The sequence below is a fragment of the Neomonachus schauinslandi genome, chromosome 6 (genome assembly GCF_002201575.2).
Source record: "Neomonachus schauinslandi chromosome 6, ASM220157v2, whole genome shotgun sequence".
NCBI lineage: Eukaryota > Metazoa > Chordata > Mammalia > Carnivora > Phocidae > Neomonachus > Neomonachus schauinslandi.
Window position 1 is genome coordinate 31,274,529 of NC_058408.1, and position 23,225 is coordinate 31,297,753.

The following is a 23,225-nucleotide window of genomic DNA, read 5'->3' on the forward strand; positions in this document are numbered from 1 at the left end:
ATATATATATATATATATATATATATATATATATATATATATATATACAATGGAATATTATGCAGCCATCAAAAGGAATGAGATCTTGCCATTTGCAACGACGTGGATGGAACTGGAGGGTATTATGCTGAGCGAAATAAGTCAATCAGAGAAAGACATATATCATATGACCTCACTGATATGAGGAATTCTTAATCTCAGGAAACAAAGTGAGGGTTGCTGGAGTGGTGGGGGGTGGGAGGGATGGGGTGGCTGGGTGATAGACATTGGGGAGGGTATGTGCTATGGTGAGCGCTGTGAATTGTGTAAGACTGTTGAATCACAGACCTGTACCTCTGAAACAAATAATACATTATATGTTTAAAAAAAAAAAAAGAAGAAGAAGAAGAGGGGAAGCAGGAGGGGAAGAATGAAGGGGGGGAAATCAGAGGGGGAGACGAACCATGAGAGACTATGGACTCTGAGAAACAAACTGAGGGTTCTAGAGGGAAGGGGGGTGGGAAGATGGGTTAGCCTGGTGATGGGTATTAAAGAGGGCACGTTCTGCATGGAGCACTGGGTGTTATACGCAAACAATGAATCATGGAACACTACATCAAAAACTAATGATGTAATGTATAGTGACTAATATAACATAATAAAAAAAAGAATAAAAATTAAAAAATAAAATAAAAAAGAAAAATGGGCTATGAAAATTTTAAATACATTTTAGCAATATTTCTATTGATACCTAAAAAAAAGAAAACAAAGCTTTTGTTTATACTTTTCTGAGATTTGTCTCTCGTCTTCTCTACACTAAGTCTAAGTCTCTATCACCAAATTTGTTTCTTGATGTTCAAAGAGTGAAATAAACAGTATTAATAAGGCATACTGCAAAATGGAGCATCTATTGGTCCAATTTGGGGTATGATAAAGAAAATACGAAGTATACAAATCACAACTTGATAAACTGAAATCTGTTTTTTAAGAGTCTATTTTCCTTTAAAATTCTGATTTCTGATGATAAAGAAGTAGATGATGAAAAATTCTAGATTTCCTTTTATCCTAAAACTCATCTGGGAAGTATTTCATCTGACCACAGCCTCAGGTATTCCTTTGTCACTAATTAGAGAAATACTGAATATTTCAACTATAAATTGCTTAATTATATTTGTCAGCTTGCTCTAAACCAATTAATTATTTACTTGTAAAAATCTTTGATGCAATGCTATCCAGAGGTTCATTTCTGGAATACAGACCAGGAGCTATATTTTCTCTTCTACCCCAATTAAGCTGAAGACTTGAGACAGTGAAATATACTGTTGTGATGCACTATGATTTACAATATTACTCACTATAAAGAAATGAATCATTTTCTTACAATTCAGGTATCTACTGCTGTCCTTTATAAAGCATTAAGTCACCGTCATGTTCCTTCATAAAAGAAGTTCTTATGACTTTTTTCTTAAAATAGTCTCTTTTATAAAGAACAGCTTATAGCACAAATAAGAATGTTTAGACAAGAATTTTTGAATTTCTTGGGGAAAAAAATACACTTCCTGTATCAGCTCAGAACACCATCTTCTGTCTCACCAGCATACCACTCAATATCTTAGCAACTCCCTGTAAGACCAGAATGAAACTGCAAGAAACAACCACCCATATTCACCTACTGGTCCCTGGAACAGAGAACCATAGCAGAGGTAAAAAGAATCAACCTGGAATTGAAGGAAGGAAGAAAGGAAAGAAGGAAGGAAGGAAGGAAGGAAGGAAGGAAGGAAGGAAGGAAGGGAGGGAGGGAGGGAGGGAGGGAGGGAGGGAGGGAGGAAGAAAGGAGATAATCACCTTTTATGCACTCATTGACCCCATGTTTATTAATAGAGCTACTACTATGAGCCAGGCACCTCCCTAGAAACTGAAGGTGTCTACACCTTCTACAGCAGATATCTGTTGAACATCTACTCTGTGCGGCCCACTGTCCTAAGCACTAGGGATTTGTGAGGTGACAAAACAAACTAAGATTTCTCCCTCTGAGAGCTTATATTCTGGATCACACAGGTTTAGTAAATCTTGGCAAACATCTTTACCATCAACAGGAAACTCAAGAAGGATTTAAAAAGAGGTCTTTCTTTTTTTTTTTTCCTCCTTTCTCACCTCTCTTGAAAAGACTGATGGAGAAACAGGTGCTGGAAGGTTAGTTTAAAAGCTCCCGTTCTCTAGGTGAGAGATGATGGTACTTCACACTACAGGGAGAGAAATGGAAACAGAGCTGGGTGGAATATTTGAAAGTCATTTAAGAGAAAAATAAACTGAACTTGGTGACAGACTGAAGTGGGAGGTAAGGAGAGAGAAGTGTCAAAGAAGAGTCCTGGGCTCCAGCGTTCACGACTGGGCAGACAGGTGCTGAACTCAGTTAGGAAATGTGGGAGGAAGGTAGTCTGGGGAAGATAATGAATTTCATTACAGGGGTGTTGAGCTAATCTGAATTCAGAATTAGAAGACAGCTCCAGACTAAAGATAAAACATTTGAAAACAAGCACACTGAAAGTAACTGAATCCACGGGCATGAATGACATCAACTACAAAGACAGTATAAAGCAAAAAGGAAAAAAAAAAAGCCAGGACCACAACTTTTAAAACTCCATCATGAAGGGCTAAGACAAAAGAATGACTCAGTTAAGAAGAATCAGAGCGTCCGGAGAGACAGGAAGGAAACAAGGCACGATGGGACTCAACAAACCAGTGGAGGAGTATTTTAAGGAGGAGGGTATGAAAAGCAGAGCCAAATGCAGCTGAGAGATCAAGTGGAGTGAGCACTGGATGAAGCCCCCTGGATTTAATGATAGAGGTCATTCAAGAGCCATTTCTTGTGGTGTTGGGAATAGGGTCAGGAGTGAGTGAGTGTCTGCAAAGAAAAAACAGAACTGGGACAGTAAGAAGGAAAAGGCAGGTGGGGGTGCAAGACTTAAGTCAGGAGGGTCTTCTTTCATCCCCTTACCTAAAACAGCAACACCCCTCTCTCTTCATTGTCCTTCTTTATTTATTATAAAGACATACATAAATGTAACCAGATATAAAAATAGTCTACTCATGTGAAACTTCTTAGTCAAACTTTCTTTTATGGACACTGGAATAACTTTCTGTTATGGCCATTATGCTGAGACTATTCTAAGATCTATAAGTTTGACAATATAACTTTCCACCTTTAGGAGGGCTCCAAGAGGATCTGGGAAATCTGACCCAGAATCTTGTATATCTTGATGAGGTTGACTAAGGGTACCTACAATAAAGGATAGGATCATTAAAGGCTTATACAATAATGTCTACTAGATAGGAAGGAAGAATGATATTACCAATTCTCTAAAGAACTACTTCAGTTCTATCTAAGTACAATAAATTGCTCTATAAACATATAATTTACTAGCAATCACTTTTAAAAACTTTTAGAAAGTTTCCTAAGTAATCTTTTACATGATAGATACCTTCAAATTTTAGTCAGAAGCCCTAAGGATACTTTGAAAGTATAGTTATCAATCTATAACAGCACATTACTATTCATTACCAAACAGAATCTGTTGTTCTGAATGGATCTTACTATATCTACTGGGTCAGTTGATAGAAAAAATTCCTTGAAAATATCAACTGATGGCAAGAGCCATTTAAATAAGGGAACTGAGTTCATCACCACAATAAATATAAAAACACAGACAAATTTTTCCTCCCCCACTGGTCTAAGAAATCCGAATCTGCTAAAGATGCAGATCACAGGGCTTCTTCTATAAAGCACTCTGATCTTGCCCTAGTTTTCTCAAGTGGTGAAAGGACAGGAGTATTCTTCCAAGGCAAATGTTATGGGCTCAGGCATGCCTTGGCAATGGGCTAGGGACAGCAACGTCTAGGTGTGGAGGAACAGTAACAAAGAAAGAAAACTAGACTGGAAAAGAGCAAAAAACTCTAGAAGAGAATCAAAACCCCAAATCATCAACCTCTCAATCAGGGGCAAGACTTGATAACTGAAACTGTTTTTTATCTGCCTTCAGCTGGTATTTGCCCAATGAAGATTTGCTTTCTTTGCTTCCTACTATAAGTATTTAAACAACTCTTGCACTTAAAGTTTAAGCCAAGAATTGTATATTAGTTGTCTCTCTTATAAGGACAATTTACATTGGCTTTTATATGTCTCATCTTGATGGTTATTTTACAAATTTTGCATTTGTGTGTTTGCATTTCTTTTTAAAATTAAAACCACGAATTTTTTATTTATTATTATTATTTTTTATTTTTATTTTTTAGTGTTCATTAATTTGCAAAGACGGTACTAGTGTTGGGAAGTCCCTAAAACAAGCAATCAGATAACGGATTAGAAGTGAGTCACTCTCACCATGGGACTTTCAACAGAGTCAGCTCGATAGCATTCTGTGATAATAAAAATATTACCTCCCTGTCATGTAGTATTTTTATAATTTAGCAAGCAATCTTAAAACTGCCTCCGTCTTATGGATGAGGCAACTAAGACTAAGAGAAGTTAAGTGGCAAGAGAGCTGACCCGCTGACACCACGCTCGCACCAGAGAGCAGGGTTCCTAGCTACTGCCAGAGAACCAGTGAGCACCTTGATCAGAAAATCTGTGAAGGCTTAGTGATGGAAGACAAAGTGTGTATGCACCAACATCTCTCTCGGCAGAAGGTCAAGGGTTTTCATCTGACTTTTCAAAGGAGTTCTGTGATATAAAAATCTTTAAGTGCCACTAAAGGAAAACACATGAAATTTTGCATCAGATAAACCCTAATTTCAAGCATCAGTTCTTCTATTTACTAGTAATGATGGTTATCTTCTCTAAGTGTCAAATTTAGCCCCAGAATCCTTTTAAACAGTAAATATGGTAATGCATATAGCATGTAATGTTGTTTTTAAGAACGCCTTACAATAACTCCATGTAGCAGAGATTACTAGTTGTGCTCCTGTATCTGTTGAGAGACTGAATTTACAGACAATGCCCAGATCATATAAAAACAGAACTTTGATCCACAACCTTCAGCAACCTGACCAGAAAACCAAACTTTTATCCATAACAAACGACCCAGGATGCCAGCCCACCATGTCTGGTGTGCAGAAAGCCAGATTGCCATCTCTAGCAACAATCTAAGAAGCTAAGCAATAACTCTGTATCAATCAGCCCCAAATGCCCAGGACTTGATGAATACCCGACAGCTTCCCTAATTGGTCCAACTTAGGACCAATCAGAAAAAGCCAGGTGAGATGCCCCACTTCTAAGCAGCTCATGTAAAGCTTCTTCGTGCCAACAGCCTCTAATCAGGTCATACCTAAAGGCTTATTTTTCCCATTATAAAGATTTCCTATTCCTCTGCCTGCCTGTGAATCTCTGTCAAAATGTTAATGACAATGCTTGACTCCCTTGCTATAGGAAGCTCAGAGTAAAGAGCCTTGCTTTTCTCATTTAGTTGGTCTTCACTGATTTCCACCCTGTTCAACATGTCTTCCTGAGTAACAGAAGTTCAGATGGCACATGACCAGCCAAATGAAGACTATATATTCCAGCCTCCCTTGCAGCTACACATGTTCATAAGACTAAATTCTGGCCGAAGTGATGAAGCTAAGAATGTTGTGTGGCAGTATCCAGGAACGTGCCTCAAGATACAGCCACCAAGTGCCCTCTGTCCCTTCCTGCCTCAGAGAGGTGACCTGATCAGCTGCAAATAGGCTTGGTTTCTGAGAATTTGATAGATCAGAGCTGGCATATCAGCTCCAGAATTTTATGTAACAGAGAAATATAATTAGTAACAATAATAATATATCAGTAGCTTCCATTTGTATAGCCTTATTATGTGTGAGACAGGTCTTAGGTCTTAATAAATGTCAAATAATTAATCATTTACAACAATCCTATGAAGTAGGTTCTATTATTATTTTGTTTTTGAGAAACTGTCATACACAGAAGTAACCTAAGGACAAGCAGTTTTTAGAACACTCTAATTTGGGGGTTTCTATAACTTGTAGCTGAACTTAAACCCAATTAATATGCTGTTGGAAAAGAAAGTTAAATAAACTTTAAAGTGGTTGAATTAGGGTTTGATGTGCAAGGTCTGAATGCAAAGCCCACTTTATTCTTTGATGAATCCCTCCCAGGAACAGGTCAGGATTCTCTAGAATCTCTTTCTGTCCCCCTCTGCCTGATGTCCAGAGATACAGGATCAAGGGTGGTCTGCTCAGAAAAATCAAGTTGCAAAATTTGAACTTCAGCTTATAGAAGACAAATCTGTTGGTCTATTTCCAAGTTGGTTTCAGAGTGTCCACACATCTCAGCTGAACAGAGTGAGCTTTACCAGGTAAACCAGTTTCATAATCATAATTATCACTACTGTCTATCATTCATTACATATCTACCATATTTTAAAGCATTTCACCGAGGTCTTTAAAATATATAATATGCCTATATGTTTAAAGAGCAATTCTATCAGAAAAAAATAAATACTTAGTTTAAAAAAAGCAAAACAAAACCTTACCTTTATCATTCTGGACAGATCACCAGCATCAGCTAATTCCAAAACTATGTTAAGTTCATTATCTTCAATGAATGATGCATAATATTTAATTACATTTGGATGGTTGAGTTGCTGATGGAAAAAAACACACACACACACACAAAAACAGACACCAGAAAGTTTTCTTATTGTAAATTCCCAGGAATCACTTACAGTTTCTTAACTTAAAAATAAACTTAGTTACTGCGTTTCATTTTTAAGTTACAGAAATCTTAACATGACAGTGTATTTTTCTTTAGTGAATTTTAAAACAAGTATTGAAATACCAGATACAAATTAATTTTATTTTAATACTCTCTATTAGAAATAGAGTAAATTACAGTTAAATTTTTTTAAAGTATGTATTGCTATGTCCAATAAATATATTAACATAAATGAATGGCAGAATTACAGCACCAATTGCTAAAAATTATATCCTTCAAAATGGGAACTGTCATTAAGGGCACTCAATGGTAAATAAAGTATTCCTTTTTCTCCTATTTTGAAGGTGGCCTGATCCTCATATAACTGCAGCCAGTGGTTTAAAACAAAACAAAATGAAAGGACGTATTCTACCTAAACATATATTCTACCTAAACACAGCTTTTACATCAAATATTATAAAACATACTGAGTTTACCTATGGGGTTGATGCGTTAAGTGATCCTAAGAAAAATTTCACCTTATAGAAATATATGCATCAGTCTCTACACACCGACAATCCTTTTGTACAATTTGCTTTCTGTTCAATCTTTAAACAAGTTAAAATAAGACAAATAGTTTCTCAAAGAAAATTATTCAAGAATTCTCCCAGAGGGTATATACATGATTTTCTTTTTTTCTTTCTACTTACAGGTTTTCCTTCTACATCTTCTATGATAATATATTATTTCTCTAATAGCTATTTATATATATTTTTAAAGCAGTTACTTCATGGCCCAGGAAATAACTACAACTAACAGAACAGATGGAAAACATGGTTCACTTTGATCTTACTCTTAAGTTTTTTTGATAAATTGGATTCATTTTAGGCACAAACAAAAATGTATGGCATATAAAACATCTAAGTCTTATCTAACAGTTAAAAATATAACATAAGCTACAACACTCCTCAAAGGAAATTTTACTAGAATAAAAGCAGTGCAGAGATAACTGAAATTTCAGTCATATTCTTTGAGTGGATGAAAAACTGAAAAGCTAATTCTGACATACTCTTTACATCAGCCTTTCTAAATCTGGAAAAAAGATACAGAAATAATACAAAAAGCATGTGCCCATTTGGATCAGTCCACATTCTCAATATATTACATCTTGAGATAATACTAATATTCATTTATGTTACTTAAGCTTTAGAATATGTCTAATTGGGACAGTCAAGAAAAAATTTCTTCAATGTTCTTTGCCAATTTTATCTATTTCCTAGTTTGAAAGGCAGGGGAGGGGAGCTAATCCTACCAAATGACCTGATTAAATTATTTTACAATGAATTCAAAAAATAACTACATTCTTCTATATACTGAGATACATATTTGTATAATGTTGCTTAAAACCAGTCTGACAGGGGCGCCTGGGTGGCTCAGTCGTTAAGCGTCTGCCTTTGGCTCAGGTCATGATCCCAGGGTCCTGGGATCGAGCCCCGCATCGGGCTCCCTGCTCGGCGGGAGGCCTGCTTCTCCCTCTCCCACTCCCCCTGCTTGTGTTCCCTCTCTCGCTGTGTCTCTGTCTGTCAAAAAATAAATAAAAATCTTTAAAAGAAAAAAAAAAAACAGTGTGACATAACTTTTAAAAATCTTTTTGCTTGTAAGTGTAATATTTTCATAAATCACTTTTATCAACATGCTCATCTATATTCAAAATAGTCAATAGTTCATTTATTTACCTTAAGGAGATCTATTTCTTTGATACAATCAGCACGTGCTTTGGCATCCATTAAATCAAATATCTAAAAAGAGAATTCAGAATTATTTAATAAAATAATAATCTATGGTTCAAGACACCATGTAAATGCATTATAATAGTTTACAAATCGTTATACACATACTAAGAAAATTTCTTCTCAATTAGCTTTTTAGGAGCTATGAAGAACTATAGGTATTTTATCTCATGTTACCTCTAGAGTTTACATTTTTCCTTCCAAAGGCAGTCAGTATTAAAAATGAGAAAAGAGGGACTCCTGGGTGGCTCAGTAAGTTAAATGTCTGCCTTCAGCTCAGGTCATGATCTAGGGGTCCTGGGATCGAGCTCTGGGTTGGGCTCCCTGCTCAGTGAGAAGCCTGCTTCTCCCTCTCCCTCTGCCCCTACCCCTACTCCTGCTTTTTCTCTCTCAAATAAATAAATAAAATCTTTTTAAAAAATGAGAAAAAAGAACTGCTAGATATTTCAAGTCTTAGGTTCAAATGAAACAGAATGGATACTGTGGTCATAATACAATAAAATGAGAGTTAATACATATTTAACAATTAATATGTGCTAAACATATTGCATTAACTACCTCATTTAACTGTCATTTAATCCTTAGGAAGACAACAACATTAGTACTCCATTTTACAGATGAGACAAAGCAGGTTTAGAAAGCTTAAGAAACTGACAAAAGTTCACACAGCTAATTAATGGAGCAGCCAGAATTCACTCTCAGAGTTATCCAACTATATCCCAAGCTCTGAACCATTATCTATACAATCAAATCATGTCTAAAAGATCTAATGTACACCTTGACAGGGATGATAGCACTTCAAGGAGATAAAAACTGGTTCTTTGGAAAGAGGAGAGAGAGAGTCTCACCCTTATTAAGGATAAAGCACAGATACACATACAACATATAAACAGATATAGTCTTATCTGTGGAATTAAAATTTCATAAGGGAGCGGGGTAAATAGGAAAAAAATATCTAAGAAGGTTCCTTAGGGTGATAATGAAGAAAAGGTTGAGAAATATTGGTCTAATGTGAAAAATATTTTTTAAAAAAAGATAATTTAATCAAAAGGATATTTAGGATGTCTCTGAAAACAATTCAATGTATAGAAAATAAACAATAAATAAAAAATCAATATGCTAAATATTATAGAAAATATCTAGATAAGTCACTACTATGAACTGATTAAAACCCTAGTCACACAACAACTTTAATGACATTTATAGTCATCAATTCACCAAGTCTTTCTGATTCAGACAGCCAATATGTTCCAGGAAAAGTAGCTGTGTAACTTGAAAGGAGGGCATGATCCAAGTCTTTTTGACTCGAGAAGAAATTACTGAACACCCACCAGAGGGTGTAGCCTCTTTACATACAGATGTTGCTATAATCTTCCCCATATTCTTATAAAGTAGGTAGTACTGGCTCCAATTTAGAATGAGGACTCAGGCTCAGAGAAGCTAAACATATGCTTATGGTCATAAAATTAGTAAGTGACAGAACAAAGACTTGGATCCAGATCATTCTAGCTCCAGAGTCTGCATTTTCTTCAATGTCCCAGGCTGTTGTGAAGTCTAACACATATACAACTAGCTAATAAGTACTAAGATACATGTATGCACAAAGTGCAGTATGAGAAATCTAAAGAAGGAATCCCCATGTGAGGAGTGGGTAAAGCTGAACTTTGAAGAAATTGTAAAATCTTCTAGCCAGAAACAACAGATACCTAAGGCATAAAAGGAAATACAGAACATGGGGATATAATTACAATCTGTAATATGCAACTTTTGCTCGATAACATTCTTAATATCCAAACATAGATGTAGTTCTAATCTTCCCCTTATTAAAAAAAATAAGAAAAGTATAAATAAAATTTTTAAACAAAAAAAATCCACTAACTCACTTCCTTAAAGAACTTTAGCTTAAAAAAAAAAAAAGAATTTTAGCGTTTGCTCACTCCCTTCCATTTCTTGTACAAAGGTATGTGTGTCAGAAAGTGAAAATAGCAGCAGGGTGCAATATGGTATATGCGTTTTCACCTAACACTACAGCAAAATACTCCTCCTATTTCTATGCAGTCTTCAACTTTATTTTATTTATTTATTTAATTTTCTAATGAAAATTTTGAGTATCATTTGTTTTTCAAGTTTTAATGTGAAACAGCTGAGAACTGCATAATGTTAAGATTTGAAAAAAAATACAGAATCCTATCCTATTTAACGGGCTTAAAAAAAAAGATTTATTTATTTATTTATTTATTTGAGAGAGAGAGAGTACATGGGTATGTGCGAAAGGGGGGAGGGGCAGAAGGAGAGAGAGAATCTCAAGCAGACTCCCAGCTGAACATGGAACCTGATGCAGGGCTCGATCCCAAGACCCCGAGATCACGACCTAAGCCGAAACCAAGAGTTGGACCCACACTCAACTAAGCCACCCAGGCGCCCCTCCCTTTACTGGTTTACAAAGAGAGTGAGATAAACAAGGTGGCATCAAATTTCCTCCCACTTCATTCAAATATTAGAAAAGGAAATGTGTGTGCTAGTACATGTATTAGAGAGCGTGGCTTCACTTTTCCCCATTAGTAGTACTTCTAACCAATTTGACCATAATCAACTTGCATTGACTACTATGATTTCAGAACAGAATGAGGAAGGAAGGAAAGAAGGAAAGAAAGGAAAAAAGAAAGGGCTATGAGTGACAAATCACTATCACAAATGTTACATAAAATATCTACTAAGAAATTTTTTGCAAACAGCAAGCCCTCATATATATCAAACTTTGGTAATATATTAGCTACAAATGGATACTAATTGTAGGGGTAAAAAAAAGAAGAGCAATGACCAGCACTAAAGCACAAACAGTGTAACACTATCTACTGAAGGAAAAACCTCATGTAAACACAAACCTCTTCAAGAGCATCACAGTTTTATTCTATACAGAGATGATTAACATAAATAACATAACTTGTCCATGTTCTTGCTTTCTTTTATTCATAAAACCACGCTGTCAACTTGTTATTAGATTTTATTATAGATACAAATAAGAAAACAAGCTTGCATGCTGTCAGATGCAGAATGAAGACTGGAACACAGGACACGAACACACAATCTAATAAGTACTGCTTGTAAAAAGTGATGTTAGAACCTCAACAAGGTGGAGTATGGCTGGCAGGGATTATATATGCAGACTTTATATATGCAGGAAAGTATAATACACTTCAGAAAGATTTCTTACAGAAATAAGTAAAATCAAAAGATCATTACTTTAAAGGAGTAAGTCTTACACCTAGCAATTTCATATAGAAAAGCCACTCATTCCCCAAATTGCCAAGTGATGCTGGAAAAATTGACATTACTAATGTAATATGTTAAATAATAACAAATATTAATGTAAACAAAATTTTGAGCTTGATATTAGTTACAGTTTTGAAATACACACACACACACACACACAATTTATGCTTAAAAATCAAAGTGGCAAGAGAAATAACAGATTCCCTCCAACTCATGAATGTTGATGCTATTCTCAGGACCTACTAGTCACAATGGACTTGAGATAATTCAAAGAAATGCAGGGAAGTAAAAAATTTTAAATGTCTTTCACCTTGAAGGAATTCCTGAAAACTTTTTAAGGAGAAAAAGAAAGGATAATTCTGGTACTAGTGACTAAAACGAAGAAAATCACAAACTTGGAGACATGTATAAATTTAATCTCCCAATAATCAATGTCTCTATGATGGGAAAAATATTTAAAAAGCAAAAGCTAGTGAATGAGATGAGAAAAAGATGTGTACAAGAGCTTTAGGAAACCCTAACTAGACACAAAATACTAAGATAGAAGTGTGCTCCATAGAAATCATGAATTTCCGGGGTGCCCGGGTGGCTCAGTTGGTTAAGAGTCTGCCTTCAGCTCAGGTCATGATCCCAGGGTCCTGGGACCGAGCCCTGCATTAGGTTCCTTGCTCAGCAGGGAGTCAGCTTCTGCTTCTCCCTCTGCTCCCCGTGCTCATACTCTCACTCTTTTGCTCGTGCTTTCTCTCTCGAATAAATAAATAAAATCTTTTTTAAAAAATCTAACTCAACTTAAGTAATTTAGTATTACAAATTAACTTTTATTTTTAACTGAATTCTCAGTAATAGCAAAATCTCTCCTTTGTTACTGAGAGATAAGTACTGCTGGCACATTTGAGGCAAAACTAAATTCTGAACCAAATACATTTATAAATACATTTAATTTGGAATTCAGCAGTACCTTATCTTTTGTTCTTAGCGAGCAAGTTAAGACAAAATAAAAACTGGATCTTTAGATTAAATCATTCCCAGACACAGATTCAAGACTGATTTCATGAGCAAGAAAAGACAACACATAAGGAAAAAAAAATTTGGATTTTGTAAAAATATTTTTCTTAGAATATTTACAAGCTTATCTTCAGAAGGCATCTTTCTGGGCTCTACCAAAGTTTCTTTGGGTTTTTAACCTTACTGTATACTTGGTAAGAGCAAAGTTAATAACAGCATTTAGGCAAGTGTTGGCTAATAAGTTCTTGGTACTTTCTGAATCATTTTAAAAGTTTTCTTTTGTCATCTCTAAATTCTTCCAAAAAATTACTCACGACTAATGAAACTGAAAGGATATCTTTAAGAGGAAAAAGAGGCCTTTAAGGAAATGTCCTTGAAAAGGCATAGGTCAGTCTGTTAGAAGAAAAAAAACACTTAAAATGTAGAAATGATAGTACTTAAAAATGTATACTAGAAAGTTTGAAATGAAAATCTTAAACAAATTATCTCCTGGGCCTCCCCAGCTTTAAAGAGCCTGAATAAATGAACTGAACAACTTGTCCCTAAATTGAGTCCCTGTATTCCATGTGACAAACCTCAATCCCCCCTGGATTATGCCATTCTTCATCCCAGTGTTCTTGCCCCTCTTGACCCGGTGCCCAAATGATGCTTTCATCCCTTTATTCCAACTGACCAATGCCTGGAGAGACGGTCCCCTAACCATTGTTGGAGTGAGGGGGAGGAGCTTTAAAAAATGTTTTTGCTATCAGCCTGCAAATTTCTGGTTCTCCTACTTGCTGACTGGTAGGCAGACTTTCCCTTACAGAGCCTCTCTCTTTTATTTGAAGGGATAGAGGATGGGTGAGGGGGGTGGAAAATCCATAGCAGAAGGGCTGTGATATCTTCTAGATATAAATCACAATCACTGAAAGAGTTACGTCCAAATAACTAAAGTCTCTACCACCAGCACTTCTACTGACTAAATCCAGAGGCACTCTAAAGGGTGGAAAGATTGGGCTGAAGTGGGCTGGGGGGCAGAACTTAAGCAAGGTGAGTACAGGAAAGTTCTACATGAGTGCCAGAAACCTTGCCTCCTTTACAACGCCAAGGCCTGCAATCTAGCTTCTGTCCACCTTCCTCTCTTAATAGATCATGTCTGAACTGCAAATGACAAGACAGGCCTCGATTTCTTTCTTGTGGATTCCTTAAGGTGCTGGCAAATGATGGTTTGGAGCCAGGTATCAGTGTGTGGCATTCATTATTCTTTAACTTTTAAAAAACTTTTGTTTCCAAGGAAATGCCTTTTAACTCAATAGGCTAGAGGTAATCTGACTTCAAGTACATCAGGGAGCCCTGTTCAATAGGCTTCCCTGTAATTAAAAAAAAGAAAAAAGGAAAAAAATCTCTAAAAATTATCATAGGAAATGCACTTTGGTTTAGATTTTATGAGCGCTTAAAGCTCAGCAAAGCTTAGTCAGGGCTTCTACCGATTAAGAAGCCACCCTACAGAGGTATATTGGAAGCTGTGAGTGAGAATGTGGCTAGAGAGAAGCAAAAGATCCAAAATTAAAACTGTGAGACATAACCCAAAAAGAGTAAGGAAAAGAGGAGTGATTCAAGGGGACGGAAAAGAGAAGCGATTGAAGGCCACAGAAGAGGGATACCAGCGAGGGAGGAGAATCAAGCACATGGAATCCCAGAAAACACAAGAGGCAAGCCTTCAGAAGCTGCAGGCAGGTGCTGAAGCAATAGGTTGTATAGTGGCGTCTGTGAGAAAGTCAGATGATGACATCACAAGCAGAGATGGGAGGCTGATGTGGGAGAAACGGGCAAATGGCGAAAATGTCTCAAAGGAAAACAGAAAAGGAATACTCCTTCCAGAGCACAGGTAGAGTTAAGAGAAGAAGAATCAGAACAGTTATGTGATTGTGAAAACACAATGGACACAAAGACTGTTTCTGTCAAAGAGGAGATGGCCTTCTCCTTTGAACGTGAATGCATTCTGGTAGAGGCTGAGGCTTCCAGGTAGTAGTTTTTAACTTCCACTGTGGAGATTATAACCACATATCTGCTGATTTGGGGTTCTTTTTATACTGTTGTTAAAATATATGCAAGTGGGAAGTGTAAGAGAGTGCACGTCCAAGCAAACTACAACAAGAACTCCAAGACATACCCTGAACCCTTCTGTGCTATTGGACATGGAACGATTACATTTGAATACAGAAATGAAGAAATACACAGTGGAGATTAACCATGACTGGGGATTAGCAACACAGGGAGAGATTCTAAAGTAGAGGCATCTGCATTGCTCAAATCACTGACAAAGGTCCAACAAAGTGAACAACTTTTGAAATCAGACCTTAAATAAGAGGTCTAGAGAATATGGAATAGTGTGTCCCTGGTAATCAAGATGAGGTCAAAGAACAAGTTTCACTAGAAAGAGGGAATAGGAGAAAAAAAAAAAGAAAGAAAGAGGGAATAGGAGAGAATTGGGAATTTAATCAGAGAGGGAATTTTGAGAGTTTGAGGTAGAATCAGTAAAGTGTAGGGTGTAGGGTATGTCCTGATGATGGACTGAGAGAGCTGACTGAGTACCATGGAGTGAGGCATGTGAGAAACTATGAGGCCTGGTCTCAAGAGAGTCAACATGGTACCAAGCAATGGGCAGAGGAAAAATGAGAGCAAGGGGCTAAAAACATTAAAAAAGAAAGAAAGAAAAAGTACTTTAGACAGGCAGACAATGGACCAAGATGGGAAGAAAGCATTTAACTTGATGACACTAGTTTCAAAGATGGAGGAATGACAGATGGTTGGGTGTAGAATGTGGTCTGAAGTGGCAGGGAAAGCAAGCCCTAATGAAGACGATTCCACTGTATTGCAAGTCAGGAAGGAGAAGCATATGACATTGGAGAGGGTTGTGAGGAAAGAGTAAATGTCGAAGGAAAAGCAAGATTCATTTAAAGAACAAGAACTAAAGAACTATTTGTGGAAAAAAGGTCAAACGTACTACCTCTTAAAACTTGCCTCCTATGTGAAAGCTATCATATGACTCTATTTGCTTTTATACATTCTTTTAGCTTTAATGTTTACAAAGTTTTAGAAATCTCTTATTTTGTAATTTTTGTTTATATTGACAATAATATTATTTATTTAATAGCTAAACATTTTTCAATTAATAATGTTTGGTCTTATTACTGCTGTGTACTGAAGAGGGTGAATCCATGTACTACAAAACAGTCTGTGCAGTCTTTAAAAAATACATCAGACTTTATCATCACCTGCTTAAGCTCCTCCAATAGCTATTCATTACCCTTAGAACAACATATAACACATAAATAGTATATAGACCTCTCCTCATGGCCTACAAGCAAAACTCTCAAATTCTGGGTAACCCCATGTTACTTCTCTTCCTCACTCCATTTATGGGGGTCACAACAATGTGTTTTTAGTAAATTCTATGTCAATCCTATTGTTCAAGGCTGTTCTCTATACCTGGAATCCTCTTCTTCCTGCTGTTGAGATGGCTGACTCCTTTTCCTCCATTTCAGCTTAAATTTCACATCTGCAGAGAAGCCTTTGCTATTTTTAAATACTATATCTAAAAAGTCCTCCCCCCACCCCACCCAATCTGTCTCTCTTGTCACATGATAGTCACTTCCTTCTTGGCTATAATTATTGGACTTATTGTCTATTCCCCCCACCAAAAATGTTGAATTCAATTGTTGTATCTCAGTGTCCAGTACACTGTCTGCCACACAGTAGGTCCTCAGTAAATATTAAATGAGCATATCAAAAATCTTCAACAGCATAAATAAAAAGTTACTTCAACTATATTTATTCACTGAGCTTGGCCACTAGAAGAGTTCACCATTTAAAATTTTTAAGATAAACCCACATAATCAAAACTTGTATTAGCATAATAACAACCCTGAGGCACCATAAGATGCTAAAGAAAAAAACAATGTGAAACATCAAAAAAGGACAAAGGACTAAATTATTTCATCGATGTCCTTTGTCTCATTTAAATATTTTAATGTTGATAATCTATTTATGCCATGTGTGGTAATTCATTATAACCCTAAAATGTTGTTAACTAAAATGTCCTATTCTCTAGACCTTCAATAAAACTAAAAATTTTCTCCATTTCTTATATGCCTAAGAAATGCCTAAAATAAAATTGCAAGTACAATAAATAAAATTAAGAAGCTTTCATTTTAAAGATAAAAGCCTATGTCTCCTTAACAAACTAACATCAATTACCAAATTATTCTCCAATTAAAAAATATATACATAATGTATAGATTATTCTTACAAGTGCTTCCTACTTTTCATTTGTCCAAATAACTATAGGAAGGTCTAAGGAAAGGAAATCTATAAAGATTAAATAATGAAGCTGATAAAAACTGCAGGATGAATTCAGTAATCACAGTGAACACTGAAATAGAGACTGGATATGCAGTTGTAGAGATTATGAATGTATTCTAATCTGTATGTATTATGGAAGAAGCTATCATTGCTCACAAATTTCTAAATGCACGCAATCCCAATTTCTAATACAGGAATACATGCAGAATCTAGAAACTAAAATCAACATATGTTAAAAAAAGCAAGTTAAACTCAATATACTTTAAAAAGTGATTTTCTTGATGAATGTTTTATTACAATAATCAAAAAGAAGTAAAGGAATAAACATCAAAGAATATTTGTCCCTTCAGAAAGTTGTTTTGAGATAACCTGTGTATCAAAAGGGTGAATTTGAACAAAATACATTATCACCTTATCTTTGTTAGTACTATACAAAAGTACTTTTTTCCATTCTAATAAATGTCTCTGATAATGAATGTCCCATAGGAAAACAGTATTATCTGGACATATAATTTAAGACTAGGCAAAGAAAACTAAAGATCAAAATATTTCACCTACTACCAGAAAATTAGGGTAACAAAGATCAAAGAACTGAGACATAGTGAGACCCAAAATTCATATTATAGTACCATGTCATAAGACTGATAAAATAAAAATCAATTCTAATTACATAGCTCTAATCAATGAACTAAGCATAATAAAATAGCGATTACATGTACCAGATCAAAACAATTCTTTACACAAAGAATTGAGCTTCTGAGACCCAGATCACATCCTTTGTGAAGACTTATCCCAATCTCCCTCTCACCCATGTTCCTGGAGACTGCTCTCATTACAGTGCCTATCTTGTGATTTCAGACGTGTCTCTGTTGCACTTCTGTTGGAATCCCATGAGTCCTGTTATTTGTTTACCTTAGTATTCCCAAAGCCTTCCACACTGACCACTGAACATAAGGTGATCCATATTATTAACACGAGGTGGAATGAGTGAATGAGCAGTAAGAAGGGAAGTGTCAAAGAAGGGAAACAGGGAGAGACAGAAGCAAAAGTGGTTCAGGGGATTTCAAAAATGTCACATCAGTTAAAGCACCATCTTAATTTTGGAAAACGAATCACGACGAGATGTGGGTACATTTTCGAAAAGATTGGTTAATGTTGCTATATACTGTAGGCTCTCAGATCTCTTTATGAGATCATGCATTCAGGACACACACTCTTCTTTCCACACACAGCTAACAGGAAAACCTATAGGAAAGTCACTAGAACTTAGGACACTTTTTTTTTTTTTAAAGGTCTTGAAAAAGTGAAATTTGATGGTGTGGGACAAAGTCAAGAAATGCCTTGAAAACTAAGCTGAGGAATCTGGATGGTAATTCTAAGGTATCTCCTTAATGATATATAAGCAGACAAATGAACTGTAAAAGCAGCACTTCAACCGATGAACCCAAGCACAGTATTCAGGAAAGATTCCAGAAGAGCCGGGAACAGTAATACAGATCTTCAGACAAGAAACAAGATGCATGAGGAAATCCAGTATTTGATTCTTTATGAATTTTTTGAAGAAGGGCTAAGGTTCTTCAGAAAGGAAGACAGTCTGGTTAACAATATTTTTAAACATTTTCATTTTAAGCCACAGAGACTTTTTTTTTTTTTTTAAGGAAGAAGCACAGGATTCATTGTTCAGCACAAGTGTAATACATCACAAAAATCAATAACATATCTGAAATGCAAACACATTTCTCCTCACGAAGGTTTAAGACACCATTCCCTAATTAAATAAGCTATGAATATCTTTACAACATCTCTCTCTTCTATAAAGAAGCTACATTTAAACTGGAAGATGCCACAATATTAAACTTTATAAAGCAGAGAAGAATGATCTAATCCATGAGGACAAAGTGACTCCACACAGCAGGAGACGGTTATCTGAGGCTTATCACAGTGCAAAATGGGAGCAGTTAGAAGGGCATCTAATACTGAATGGAAATAGGATTGCCCAAATTAACTCACATCCTTTCAAATTTCCAATCAAAAGGAAGAAAAATTCAGATGGAATGGAGCCCTGTCTCTTTCTCTACACTCAGAATCAGTTGGAAGGTGGAGAAGGAAGCTGAGAAGCCTGCAGACCTCCAAGTAATTTCTCAATCCATCTATCCTCTGGCATTCGCCACCTGCAGCCAATAAGCAGCTGACTTCTTTCTAGTCCGTTCTGTGTGCTTGGTTTGTAATTTTACTTTTAAAAGAATGAATTTTGAGGATTATTACTCTACTCGAGGATCCATAGTGAATCCTTACTTTCCTATTCTTCAAATTCCTGTTCCTGGTTTCAATGCTCTCCAGAATCTGGTCTCACACTGAGAGCCTAGCCTATGTTCCGATTCCACCAACGGCTCAAAATGACATCTACATTCTGTAAACTCCTATTTAAATCAGGAATCCATGCCACAAGGCTTAACATTTAATTGTTCTACAAAGACTCTTTTTCCTCTCAAATGCAGGAATAATATGACTAGCTTCCTTTTTATTCCCCTCAGTGCCTAGTAATGCACAGTAGAAATTTCATAAATACATTTGAAAAATGGAGCAGAGTTCTTTTGTAAGGGAATCATCCTTCCAAAAGTCATCTGCTTCATGAACATTAATATCTGCATTCTATATTATATTTTCTTAAGCTGTAAGTGGCATATTAAATGAGAGAAGACTGCTACTCTTATATGCTGCTGGTGAGAAAGTCAACCGGTGCAACTATGGAAAATAACTTGCTCTTAAACTTGTCGAACCAACCATGCACATCCCCTGTGGTTCATCATTTCCATTCTAGGCCCAGACAAAAGAGATATGCTTGCATGTCACATGAGATGCTTGCAAGACACATAAGACTAGCACAGCAATACCGCTTAAAATAGTAAACAACTTATAAACAATCCAAACAGCAAGCAACACGTAACAAGAGCAACTGAATACGATACAGCAGTGAAAAGGTTAATGTACAGCCACATCCACCAACACGTGATGACACTGACGTAAAGCTCCAAAAATGCAAAGGAAACAACAGATTTATTTAGAAATTTACACAGATGTGGGAATGTTAAACACAGAATTCCAGACATGGTTCCCTCTGAGGGAAGGTAGTGGTAGATATAAATAAAAAAATTTTTAATGTTTTATTTCTTAAGCTGGGGGGGTGGATACAAGGGCATAATGTCTTTTATAAACATTTAATATTTCCTTAAAAAGGTGAGTGAAAACTGTTCATCTCTGTAATGGTTATTGCAAGTACACTGATCCTTTAAGAAGTCACACACACACAAAAAAAATGAGGGAACTTTGGTCTCACAGGTCACTACAGAGAAATGATATCAGGTTGCAGACTAAAATAGGAAGTCTGGGGGCAGGTGTGAACAATAACTACCTTATCTGAAAAACGGGAAGCAATACTCTGTGATGTCAAACATACTCTGAGACAGAAAAACAAGTACTTTCTAGACCAGAGGGCAAGTGAAATTAGACTTTCTAGACTCACTAGGGCAAATGAAACTTTCAGGGCTGTTGCAAGTACACTGCAGGGTAGCTCAGTGGGACTAGTCCACTAGGGTTAGGGTAGGACTTGGTAAGAGGAGCTAGAACAAGATAAATGAATCTGAGGGAAACAAAAGAAAAGTCAGGATTGGAGAGCAAAGCTGATTCTAGAATGATACAGATACAAGCTGGAAATTTCAAACAGGTCATCAATCCTCTGATTTAATCCATCGACTTCATTCTTTTTTTAATTTTCCAATAAATAAAGTTAACTTCATTGTTCCTTCATTTATTGCCAGTGTGGTTCTCCACATTAATTTAATAACCCATCCTAACCTTGACTGCCACTTACTAACTCTAGGCAACACATTTTGTAAAGTCTATTTTCCTGTTGTGAGGCCTATAGCTGCAGCTGAGAGTTACCTGTCCAGTGAGGAGCAAGTGGTGAGAACTCAAATCTGCCTCTTAAAATCTAGAGTTGTAAAAGCTTTTCTAGGATCATTCCAGTCACTACTAAATCTGGGTGAGCAAAACCAGCTAAATTTTTAAAGCCTAGAAGTAATACTAAAACTAAAAACTAATTTCCACTGTGTACTACACTCAATTCAAGCTTTTAAAGTATAATTTTTATTCCTTTCTATTATTTCTTTCTTTCTAATTTTTATTCATTCTCAACTTAAGACTGTCATTATCTAATCATTCAGGACATACTTTCCTCTATTATTCATATAGTATAATTTTACATTGATTTACATAAGTAAAATCATCTTACCTGCACTTTTTTTAAAGCTACTGGTACTCCATCCAAGAGACAGGCTGCTCTATAAACTTCACTAAATTGCCCGCGACCAATTTTCTTTTCTATTCGAAAGTTGGCTAATGTATTATAGCCCATATCCGGTCGTAAAGCCTTCTGTAATTAAAAAAGTCAGAATAAGTTTTCAATCACACAATATTCACACAATCATTGATTGTTTTCACATAAGTAGGTGATACCTACGGTAAGCCTGCAGACATCTATTCTATTCAACAAATATTATATTGAGCCATTCATGCTAGGCACTGTTCTATATACTGGGAATACAGTAGCAAACTAAACAGATGATAATCCCTACCCTCAAAAGAAAAATTCTGGCAGGGAAGAAAAATAACAAACAGGGTAAACATGAAAAATATATATACAGTATGTGAGATAGGAAGGGCTAAAAATAAAATAAATCAAGGAAGAAGGACATGAAATATCAGGGAATGAGGAAGATTTTGAAATTTTAGATAGGAACTCTATAAAATTATCTTCATAGAATATAAACTTCTCCCACTCAATCTAGTACTCCTTTGTTATTTGTTTTCTTTTTCAAAGAATCTTTAACTTGAAATAGAATGTGTGTAAACACACACACACACACACACACACACACACACACACTTAGTCCAACCTGCCAACTAATGTATGAAAATCTTCTAAACTTCTTGAGAGTTATTTAACTTCTACAAAGAACATTTCCAGTGGCAGGGAATACACCACCACATTGTTATTTTTTTTTAAGACATTTGTTTAGAGCAGTGCTGGGTTCACAGCAAAACTGTGAGGAAGCCCTTGCCCCCATATATGCATGGCTTGCCCCATCCCCCACCAAAATGGTACTTTTGTTACAATTCATGAACCTACACTGACACATCATTATTACCCAAAGTTCCTAGTTTTACATTAGGGTTCACCCTTGGTGTTGTACATTCTATGGCTCTGGACAAATGTATAAATGACATATATCCATCATTATAGGATCATACAGTGTATATTCAGGGTCCTAAAATCCTCTCTGCATCTTCTATTCATCCCTCCCTCCCCAAGTTAACACCCCCCACCCCCCAGCAACTGATCTTTTTTTACAGTCTCCATAGCTTTGCTTTTTCCAGAATGTCATATAGTGGAAGTCATTCAGTCTGTGGCCTTTTCAGATTAGCTTCTTTCACTTAGTACATACTTACATTTTTTAATTTAAAAGATTTTATTTATTTACTTGACAGAAAGAGATCACACAAGAGGGGGGGAGCGGCAGGCAGAGGGAGAAGCAGGCTCCCCGCTGAGGAAGAAGCCCGATGTGGGACTCGATCCCAGGACCCTGGGATCATGACCTGAGCCGAAGGCAGACACTTAATGGACTCAGCCACCCAGGCACCCCCATAATTACATTTTTAAACAATACTTTGCTGTTACTCATGAAAAAAAAGGTCACTTCTTTTAACTAACACTTTTTAGTACTTACTGTGTACTAGCTGCTAAGAAAATAGAGATGAACCAGAAATGTTGTCTGCTCTGAAAGAGCTTACCCAAATATATGGAAGAGGCTCTTAACTGCTATGAGAGAAATAATTACAGGGTATTGGGAAGGGAGCACAATTGTCATTCCTATTTTGAGACAAAGCCCAACTCCTTATACATTTTATCCATTTACTAGTCCTTTTGTTTATTTGTTTATTCACGGACTCTTTCAGTCATTAAGTCAGTCACATGGTAAACATTAACTGAATACCCACTACAGTCAGCCACTGTCTGTTGCTGAAGTTACAACACGTACCCAAGAAACACTGCCTTTTAAGCTCCTGAGGACACTCGCGATCTATTCCAG

The 23,225-nt window shown here is 36.2% G+C and overlaps 1 protein-coding gene across 2 annotated transcripts in view; it reads right to left on the reverse strand.

Annotated features, from left to right (window-relative positions):
* Window positions 1–23,225, reverse strand: part of NEK7 (NIMA related kinase 7) — a 169,523-nt gene that overhangs the window by 52,754 nt on the left and 93,544 nt on the right. For both annotated transcript variants that reach the window (XM_021682732.1, XM_021682733.1), the window contains exons 3-5: window positions 21,368–21,508; window positions 8,401–8,463; window positions 6,504–6,614 (exon numbers count right to left, since the gene is read on the reverse strand). In XM_021682732.1, the coding sequence (XP_021538407.1) occupies window positions 6,504–6,614; window positions 8,401–8,463; window positions 21,368–21,508 (315 nt within the window). The remainder of the gene's footprint in view (window positions 1–6,503; window positions 6,615–8,400; window positions 8,464–21,367; window positions 21,509–23,225) is intronic.